General features: G+C 38.6%; 1 protein-coding gene across 1 annotated transcript; it reads right to left on the bottom strand.

The window, feature by feature from the left end:
• Positions 1-282: 282 nt before the first annotated feature.
• LOC129457092 (uncharacterized) lies at positions 283-8,149 on the bottom strand. Its single transcript, XM_055228939.1, has 6 exons — positions 8,060-8,149; positions 3,205-3,555; positions 2,522-2,602; positions 1,144-1,242; positions 967-1,004; positions 283-448 (listed from the first exon to the last, which is right to left on the bottom strand). The coding sequence occupies exons 1-6, from the start codon at positions 8,091-8,093 to the stop codon at positions 392-394; spliced, it is 660 nt and encodes a 219-aa protein (XP_055084914.1). The 5' UTR covers positions 8,094-8,149; the 3' UTR covers positions 283-391.
• Positions 8,150-10,623: the final 2,474 nt, after the last annotated feature.

The following is a 10,623-nucleotide window of genomic DNA, read 5'->3' as shown; positions in this document are numbered from 1 at the left end:
ACACAAGTGTTTGTAATTAGAAATGCCCATCTGTAGTCAGGGCAGTCTTGTGTGATGTCACCAAATTGCAATGACCACTGGAGCCAAGCATACACTTTTGATCAGAAAGCTGCAAATTTACATTGTTTGGAAAAAAAAAAAAAAAAAAAAAATCATAATAAAAAAAAAAACCCAAAACAAAACAGTGGACAATACTATAAAAACAAGTTTTTAACTGTTAAATCATACTAAACCTATGCAGTCAAAACATAAGTTTATTATATCATTTAATACATTCAGGGGATGAAACCTAATACAAACCATCACATGAAGCAAAACAGTGTCTAAAACAGTGATTACACCATTATTTCTGTGGTAGAGCGACAGTGCAGTACAGAGGAGCTTCTTAAGTTCACAGGGGGCACTGGGAGGTGGAGCATGTAACTACTGGAGCTGTCAGCAGCCTAGCCTGGCAACAAAACATAATAGAATATCTTAATGGATTGTTCCTGGTTTAATTGTGTTTTTATTCAACCCTTCCTGTAGTGATATTGTTCTGTAACAATGTTACATTTTTTGACCACAATCTTACCAGTTTTAACTGACCAAATGCATGTGCTAACCCTAAACATGGAGCATTAGTTTGTGCGGATTTCCCATGTATTTGAGTAAAATGTGTCTTGCCCCAGTACAGCTATATTCTATAAACAGCTCTTGAAGTCAGAATGCTGTGTAATGTCAGCATCTAATTAGAAAGCATTTTATTGTCCTATAACCAGGAAGTGTGCATTAGCATGCTAGTTGTTAGCTTAACTGTGACAGCAAAACACTTGGACTAATGCTTATACCTGTGTCTTTCTAGATTATTTAACTTTTTGAATGTCAATCAAAAAGGTTTCTCCTTTTTTTTTCCCAGACAATTGCCTTCTATTACAATCATTATGAATGAAAAGCATCAGTGTGAACACTGATTTGAAGAAGACTCACCTTCAGTAGCTGAGCATATCCTGGGGTCTGGGGAGATTCTGTATGAACATTTAAACAGTTACAATGATGTATAGTAACATGTTACATTTATTACTATGGGTCTCTCCTGGATGATTGAATACATCCTTAACATTTTAGAGTAGAAACTTCCACTTTGATCAGTTGCAGTCGTCTTACCTGGTGCTGGGCTGGCTCTCTTTCTCCAGTACAGTATGGTGAGTGTCACTGACAGGATCAGCACAGCGCTCAAGCTCAGTCCTACGTACAGCGCCACATCTGTCCAATTCACATGATTTCAAAAGATTTCTCCATGCTTTAGTATGTTTACAAACTGTTTTAGGTGTTGAAAATATAGTAATTTTAGTTAAGAATTTGCTAAAAAATCTTGCCTAGTTGTCTCTCTAATTCTTTTAATTTTGGTGAACACAGCAATCATGAGTCTGTTATCTAGCAACCATGATGTTAACAAGGGCTGAAACGTGTCCAAATTCCACAACATTTCTGAGTAGACTAATAAAAATTATTACACTGAAATAATGTTTAAAGTTTTGGTTTTTTGGGGAGTTTTTTGCCATGTTTCTTCTCAACTTTTTTTTAAACAAAGTGCCACTTAACTAAAACTATGATACATCCTTACCACAGGTACTATCCCATTAAAGTCATTATTAGAAAAACATGAACACCTGTCATGCAGTTAAAGTGGACATACATTCATAACCCAACACAAATCCCATCTGAAAAACTTACTGAAGTTTGTAGCAAGAATAGTCTGTCCATCTCACCTATGTCTTATCTCATATTTGTGATGATTGGATATGTGTTCAGATATCTAGATGAAGGGTTAAACACTGTATTGTTTGTACTGCTCTGTCTGGAGCACAGACTGAAGCCTCATGCTTGTGGAAAGTGCAGCAGGACTCTATCAGAGCAGGAACCACCACATGGTGGTGTCCCCGTCTAGTCTTTTACAACAACAGCCGTGGCGGACAGTAGCGGGATGAGGTCAAATGAGCGCAGACAGTGTTGCTATAGAAGCAACTATTAATCCCGTATAATGTATCAATAAGCACAGCTGGCCATTTTATCAGATCATTTTGCTCCGCATGCTCCTCAAAATTCTTGCGTGAGACCATTGTGGCCCATGTGCTTAGGTTTGCCGACCCCTGCAGAAATGATCTATGTTGGAAGTGTCAATAAGCCATTGGACCAGATGCAGGGCTGGTTACCATGTGACCTACCGGGGTCCCCCAGACTGTCTGCTGGGGGCCAGGGGACAAATGCCTTATCTGAACAAACCTGTGTTCAGAGTGCTCAGCACTAGACTGGTGACATCTACCCAGCTAACTTTGAAAATGTGAAAGAAACCTAATTGATACTGTAGCTATCATTAACATTCCTTGGGGGTAAAGCTAACTGGGGCACTGCTCAGTCTGAAACTCTGTTACTCAAGTTACATTTTAGCTAGCTAGCATTAGCCAACATTTCTTCAGTTTTTGCTTTTGTTGTTTTTTGTTCTGTGATCCATGTGTGGTCCATGAATAAAGTGTGGGTTTACCAGACAGTGGGGTGTGGTTCTGCTGAGCTTTAGATGCACTGGGGCCCTCGGGGACTCCTGGAACAGATCCGGAACTATCAGCTGAAGACAAAAGACATGATATTTATATATACACATAAATTTTGTGCACTTTTAATTTTTTTTTATTAGTATTGTTTAAAGGTGCACTGTTTTTAGCAATGAAAAAACAGTAATTTAAAAAAAAAATCTATCTATTTTTAAACAGGAATGAGGGGCTTAGACTTCATTTATCTCCCATTTATAACTTCATCCTCAAACCTAAATCTAAATAAAGAATACAATACAGATAATTCAGGCCCCTAATGGGTGCTCTCACCCATTAGTTGCCTGAATGATTATGCAAAATATGACTCAGGCACAGATCACACTTAGTGTTAGTTAGTGTTTAGTAGATCCAGCTAAAAAAAATGAAAACGTATACAAAATATGTGCATAATTTTCAGTGTAGTTTAGATAGATATAAGGCAGTGTTGACCAGAAATCTGACCAGAACTGAAGAAGCAGCTTGGATGGGCAGCCAAACGTCTTCACTCTAAAACGTTTGTCCAGTTGACAGAACTGAATTTTTCTTTTGCTATGGATCATACCTGGATGACTGAGCGACTATACAGACAGTGCACCATCAGAATCTATTGATGATGTAATAACAATACAAAACTTACCACTTGTGACATAAATTGTGATGTCCACATATGTAAACTGCACCCTTTCTACACCCCATGTTGCCAGAGCACAGCTGTACGATCCTGCATCAGATTTTTGCACATTTTTGATTTTCACATGCAGCAAATCCGGATAGGAAGGACGCTTCTCAAATTCAATGCTGTATCTGCCCTCTGTACTGATGTCTATGAAAGAAGCAAGCAAATAATTCTCTGTTCTCTCACAGTGGTTTTTACAGAAGACCCTCCAGTGCCCCGATGTATAAAATGAACATTTGAATTTGAGGTCTTCTCCTTCTTTCACTTCCAAAACTTTCATTGCTCTGGTGAATGGTCCTCCACAACAAAGCACTGTTCAAAGAGATCAACAGGTTTGATTGGTAAAATAATAAGAGATAAGTATTATGTCAGCCATGAAAATACAATCAGAGGTGGGTAGTTAAGCCTCATATGGAAATGTGTCCTCTGTATTTGACCCATCCTTCAATGTCTCTGGGGTAGTCGCATAAGAGAAACAGTCTAGACATTACATCGATAATCATCACATAATTTGGAAGTACATTAAATAATGCACACAATCTGCAGACTTCAAAGAATAGAGCACAAAAAGAGGATTTTAGGATCACATTATTTTGATGTTATGTGGGGAAGCTGGCCCGAAGTGATATAAGTAGGAGGCAGACTCAAAAAGAAGTCCAGTTAAACAAAATGTATTATCTGCATAGTGGTACCCCGTGAACACAAAAAATAATACATATTTACAAAAATGAACGGTGCTCAACAAAACTAAGCAAAAGAATTTAAACAACTAAGGGGAAAAAGCCACGTGTACCCTGGCTGCACTGATGTCCCCCGTCTCTCTAATTAGTAGTGATGGGAAAAATGAACCCGAGCGCCGAAGCTTGTGCCGAGTAAAATGGGCGTGGAAAAGTGAAGCTTCCCGATTCAAAAACACCAAAACCACGTGACTGAAGCTCCAGTCACTGAGGGTGACGTCATGCTCCATTTGCCGGTTCACTTCCTTTATAAGCGCTTTGAATCCGGCGACCCCTCGCGGGTGTTGTCGGCGTTTGTAGTGAGTGAGCTTGTTGGAAAGAGTTGTATTTGAGAAATTACTGAATCCTTTTGTGAACTTGTACAAAGAATATTCCTCTAGTCTTGGTGTAAGTAACAGGCACTTTATTCTTTCACTCTGGTGATTGATTAAAAATGGGTGTCTGAGTTTTAAATTATATTTATTTTGGTATGGGCACATTCTGCTGTCACATAATGCACAAATAAATCCTCTCCCTTTACAGATGGAGCCTGCTAGAAAATCCAATAGTGTACTGGAGCAGAGCAAAGCGCCTATATCCAAACCTTTATAAACTTACAAGAATTTATTTGTGTTCTCCGGCATCTTCAGTGCCATGTGAAAGAATATTTTCGAAAGCTGGAGAAATACTTTCTAAAAAAAGAAATCGACTAAATCCAAAAACTTTGGAAAAGATAGTTTTTTTGAATAAAAATGAATGAAAACAAGATTCCAATTTCAGGCATGTTTATTGTAACACCGTTAATAACAATGAGAATATGCATTTTCTATTTCAAGAGCGTGTCCTGTTTCAAACAAACCACATAACGTTTGCTATACATTAAATCAACACCAGATGGCAGTATTTTGAAGCTTCACGAATGAACCTCTTGGTGAAGCAATAGTCAGGCACGCTCCAATGGTTCATGGCGCTTCATTTTTCCCCATCACTACTAATTAGCCCTGCTAAAATACTCTCCTGCACCGGAAGCTCCTCCCCCTGGTATACACCATCTCTTCTCCAGGGGCTGTGGGTGTAACATGAGCAGTATCTTCCATATAAAACCATATCTCAGGGCCCAAGTCCCTTAACTAAAGTTTTTAACAAAATAAACTCTAAACACTTATATAATTGAAACAAAAATACATAAGACATTAACACAAAAAAATAAAAAAAACTTAAACCATTTTTCCCCTCCACATGGTCTGGCCCATGACCCCACTCAAGCCTATAAAAATGGCTGACATAGGGCACGCCCCCTCTTCGTTTGGACCATGTGGAGATGCAGGTAAGAGGATCGCTGTAATAAACTGAATTGACACATTTAACTAAATAAAATGTTTAAACTAACTAGTGTGTGGTGAATTAACTGATTGAAAAACTAAACAAAACAAACCCGGGATTAGTGATGGTCAACTGAAGCCTCATGAACCACCTGAGGCTTTCAGCCAATTGTACCGGTACAAGAGTCGATGCCTCGCCCAGAGTGTAATTGCTCGACTCTGCCATCTTGTGGCCATAAAAAGTGTACGCATGTCAAGTGATGCACTGTCATAAAGCAAATAAAAGACCTTTTTATTGCGAAAATCACACAAATGGTGCACTAATTATTTAATTTTTTTGCATGCAATCATCCTATTACAGTATAATTTATATTTTGAAGTATGATTTGAGTAACCCAAGTCTCGAGCTCTCAACCCTCTGTGTGGCAGGCAAACACTCAATGTATTCATCACACTGAACACATGCTAAAGAATGAGTAGCTCATCTTTTGAATACATGTGTTTTGTGAGAGCGATGAAACGTTTTTAATGTTAAATTGGAATTTTCATTGCGAGGTTTTCAATGTAAAACAAGCGCAAACACAATCCAACACGTTTCTAAAGACTGTATGTGCCTGTGTTGCTTTTGTAAAACAGAATTGAACTACTTTAAAATTACTAAACTACTTTAGCAGTTTTTACAAACCTCGAATGGTAAACTAAACTTGGCTCATTTGAACTTCTACCAGTCCTGAAAGTATAAGCTTCAAAAGCGAAGTTTTAATAAAGTGAATGTGAATGAAAAGTGAAAGAAAGTGGTTTATATGGGAGCACGTAGGTAAAGCAACACCGTAAATGAAGCGATGACGTCATGTTCACAAAAGCGAAGCCTCGCATTCCCAGATCACGTGCGTTTTGGGAATTTGAAGCATATGCAAGTGTGCAACATGTTGTGGTCATAAACAAGTGAAGCAGGTAAAGTGGTAGTGTCTTAAACTAAATAAAAACATATTTTATTAAAGAAAAAGTTATTTTGTCTGTAAGACAATTCTGTATTGACATTGATGATACAATTTTTCAGTAATAGAGCAGCGAATCTCCATCCCCCAACAATTTGCTTTCCAGACCTCCACGCTCCGTGTTTGCCAGTTTAGACACATTATCAACATCGTGCCACCTATTCCATGGCAATTTTGTGATAGATTTGTAACTTTTTATCAATTGCTGAACGTCTTCACTTGTTAAATTGTACTTTGTTTCATTGCCATTCCCAACACGACTAAGTATACTGAATTAACAAATTATGAGTGAAGGAACGCTTTATTCCTAACACTTTATTACTATCGGTCACTGAGTCGCTCAAACTACAACCAACCTACGACAGCCACAACGTGCCGCGAGGTGCTGCGCACTTTTATTTAGAAAAGTGACACGTAGCCTAAACCAGTCACGTGACCAGTGGGAAGCGAGGCCTCACTTTACACCAGTTACGTGTTTTTTAGCAATCTGACTCAAGCCTCGAAGCAGGGCTTCATTTGACACGCCCCCTATTACTCGGTACAAGCTTCGATGCCTCGGCTTCAAATGACCCATCACTACCTGGGATAGTTCTATTTAGTTTTGTATTGGACAGTTATTGAAAATGAACGTGAACAAACCAAATTATAGTACTATTAAAAATGGACAAAGGCCCACTTTGTCACATGTTAATTGTCAGGCTTTGGATGCAGAGTTGAATTACGCAAGATAAATTTGCATACGAAATTAGCGAAATTAGAGTTCACATAAATGTGCATATTAATGAGCATTAAGAACGCATTCAGGAGTCCTTTAGGGGGTCGTTCATTCATCCAGCATATGTAACACAAAAAGGTTTCTGCCATAATCAACATTGCTAATATGACAACAGGAGCAGTAACCTGCTTTAGCTACACTAACATCTCACAATTCACAAAAGAATGAGATGCAACCAAAAACAGCCAGTGTAATAAACACTCACCTGCTGTCTTTGTATCGCTCTGATGTACATCCTGTATGCATAATTATACATGTCCAGCTTCATTGTTTTATCCTGCATGTTCAGTGATGTAAAGAGGTGACATATTAATTCCTCTCTGAAAAGTCCCCAAAACAATCTTCCTCTCATGCATTGTCCTGTACTTTAGATAAATAACTTCACTAACTGAAGTCTTTTAGTCCGTAAAACTCCCATTCAAATGTACCTCTGCTGCCTCAACACTTCTAGAGCACACCTCGAGGGAAGACAGGCCTTCACACCAGCGTAAATACATAGCTGTCCAAACCAATGTCTGACTTAAAAACAAATGTAGGCAGCACATATTTAGCTACTGGAAATAGACCACATCTAATTGTTTTAGAGGGATATTTAGACTAGTGTAAATACCCAAGGCCCGGCCTATTTAGTACTTGGATGGGAGACCATTGGGAATACCAGGTGTCTTGATCAATCAATGGTTCTGTTTAGTTGTGCATATGACTGAACCTCATCCCACTGTGAAAAAGTCTGCAAGTGACAAAATTTTTATGCTGACAGTATTGAATAATTTGAATTACCTTCTGCAATGATTTGGAAATACCAGAATCTGTGTAATGTTTAATGTTGTGGCTGTCTAATTACAGTAATGCAAAAATCAGTTTTAAAAAACATACATCAAAACTATTCAAGTAGTAGTTTTTGAGTAATACTATTTTCATAAAGTAACATTGCCCTCACTTGGGTTCAAATTGTGGCTACTCTACCCACATCTGAATACAGTATGTTCAGGAGAGTAAACTTACCAAGAAGCAACACTGACATGGAGTGGAGTTTCATGTTCAGGCTTTAACTTCACCGTTAATAAAATCATGCGTGTGTCACCAGAGCCCTTGTCTTAAATAGCTGACCACACAACATTAAGAACAACCTTCTTCCTTCCTCTTTTTTACACTTGGACTCCTCACAAGTGCCATCACATCCCCACCCTTCTCACCACTCTACTGACCCAAATATAATCTTTTTCCTTCAAAAATTGGATTAGGAAAATACACTTATTTCAATATTTTACATTTCTGTAATAAAAATAGAAACAGTGCCCTCTCAGTATTAATTTTCATTTGCAATAAAACATGTTCCCAGTGAATAAGTCTAATAGGCCAGGGGTGTCAAACAAATTTTCACCAAGGGCCACATTTGGATCACAGTTGTCATCAAAGGGCCGGTTCTAAAGTTAAGGCTGTAACAACTACTCGGTATATGTAATATCGGTATGTTACAAATGAGAGTCTGTATTTGATTTTTCATAATGTTTATTTAAGTTTTGAATATTATATAATATTTTATGTATTTGTATTGATCTATTGACAAAGTTAAGACATTCACATTACTCCTTCAATAACAGCAAATATTAAGTAAACTTAACATAACAAATAAACAAATATTATCAAATTTATTGAATTTACTTCCCTCTGAACCTTTCTCATTCAGGGTGATCAGCTGAGAATTGGCATAACAGATCTAGCATATAGCCTTAAAAAACTGAGTAATAAAAAAAAAATGAATAAAGGCTGTCAGTGTCACTATATTGGTCACATGAGCAGTGAAGCCTCTGAACACAAGTGAAGTCCAGTAATCATGAACTGAAAATCAAAACACAATCAAACATTGAACTGGAGATATTAATTTAAAAACATTATGTAACATAAATGCTCTCCTGTTCTGGGTGCATGTTTGACGTTGTTTCCCCCTGGTCAGCATGTCTAAGTCTTGGGTCTTTTAGGTCTTGGGCTGTAGCAGTCCTCAAAACAGCACAGAGGTTGTCACCAGTGATGCGTGATCTATGCTTGGTCTTGTTTAGATTCATGATAGAAAACATGTGCACACATAGATAGGTGCTCCCAAACATAGACATAATACGGGCAGCATGAAGTCGAAGCTGTGGCATCACGTCAGGGGGAAGCAGACGGTAAAAGTCCTCGAGTGCAGCATCCTGGAACTTTGATCTCAGGCCACTGTCCCTCTGAAGCTAGATTATCTCCAGCTGAAGATGATGAGGTGTGCTGTCAATATCAGTAGTGAATGGATTAGCAAAGATGGCAAAACCTGGCTGCTACGCTCTGAAGTCAGAAAAGCGTAGGTCAAATTCATGAATTAACCGGGTTACTTTGGTTTCCAACCGAGCGAATGAAAAAACTTTATATGAGGCTGAAATATTCTGGTATGCAGGAAAGATTGTCCTGTTGTAGTTGGGACTTCCAGAGGTGAAGTTTACGCTGGAACGCTGAGATTGAGTCAGACATCTGGGTGATGACTTGTTTGCATCCCTGTAGTCTCTTATTCAGTTGGGCAAGATGCTCAGTTAAATCACACAACATGGCAAAATCACACAGCCACTGGATCTGATAGTTCGTGCAAGACTTTTCCTTTGCTTTGCATGAAAAGTGCAATTTGCTCTCTGAGCTCAAAAAATTGCTGGAGGACAGCGCTTCGACTGAGCCACCTTACTTCTGTGTGATACGGGACATCTCCATGCCCAGTGCCCACCTCTTTTAAAAAGTGCTTAAACTGTCGGTGATTTAGGTCACGCACACGAATAAAGTTTACTGTTTTCATTACCGTACTATATTGTATAGTAAATAAAAATGACATTAAAATCACTCTCAACCTGGTCTGCAGAGTTAACAAAGACACCAAAGGCACTCGCAGACCGATGACGTGAGTCCAGAGCGTCCGGAGGCGTTTGTCCTCAAATGCAGAAGCGTCCAACTAGAGGGCCGTGTCCCAATTCGCCAAATGCACCTTTTGAAGGGTCCCTTCGAAGTACTCTTCAAAGTGTAGTTTGAAGGTTCCGGACGAGAATCTGCCCTCCTCAGTGTAGTCTCCATCTTGCTGAAGTGGGACAGGTCTACACCACAGACCGCACTTCCACCTCTGTCTTTGAGCGTACGATACGTACATTACGTACGTTATTTTTCATTATTTATTATTTAATAGAAGAAAAGTCAAGATGTCGTCGTCGCAGCTGTTTCTTTCTGTTTAGATTGAATATCAATAGGCAAATATAAGTTTCAAGGTGATTTTTTCGTCAATTGTAGCTACTTCATAACTTTAACTAAATATACCTTGTAAAAATGTAATAACAGAGACAGAGGTAACAATATCATTTTTACATTCATAGTCTATAAACCAGAGAACACTGATTAGTGGTACATAAAGTGGGATATTGCAGTTTAATGGTTCGGTATTTTGGCCAGTGGCTACACCACTTTAATAACAGTAGAGGGCACTGTTTCCCTTCTATGTCGTGCCAGTTCTTCTCATGTTATGATTGTAAGGTATTTTCTAGCAGTGCAGCGCTACATCACTA

This window comes from Periophthalmus magnuspinnatus, chromosome 18 (assembly GCF_009829125.3).
Source record: "Periophthalmus magnuspinnatus isolate fPerMag1 chromosome 18, fPerMag1.2.pri, whole genome shotgun sequence".
Taxonomy (NCBI): Eukaryota; Metazoa; Chordata; class Actinopteri; order Gobiiformes; family Gobiidae; genus Periophthalmus; species Periophthalmus magnuspinnatus.
Note: the sequence above shows the minus strand (reverse complement) of the source record. Positions and strands in the feature narration are given on the sequence as shown.

What these genes read in the sequence shown, in the direction of transcription:
- LOC129457092 (XM_055228939.1), bottom strand. Translation starts at nt 8,093, where the DNA reads ATGAAACTCCACTCCATGTCAGTGTTGCTTCTTG. An exon ending in CATGTCAGTGTTGCTTCTTG is followed by an intron (nt 3,556 to 8,059) that starts GTAAGTTTACTC and finishes CTCTTTGAACAG; the next exon opens with TGCTTTGTTGTGGAGGACCA. An exon ending in GATATGCTCAGCTACTGAAG is followed by an intron (nt 449 to 966) that starts GTGAGTCTTCTT and finishes TTTTGTTGCCAG; the next exon opens with GCTAGGCTGCTGACAGCTCC.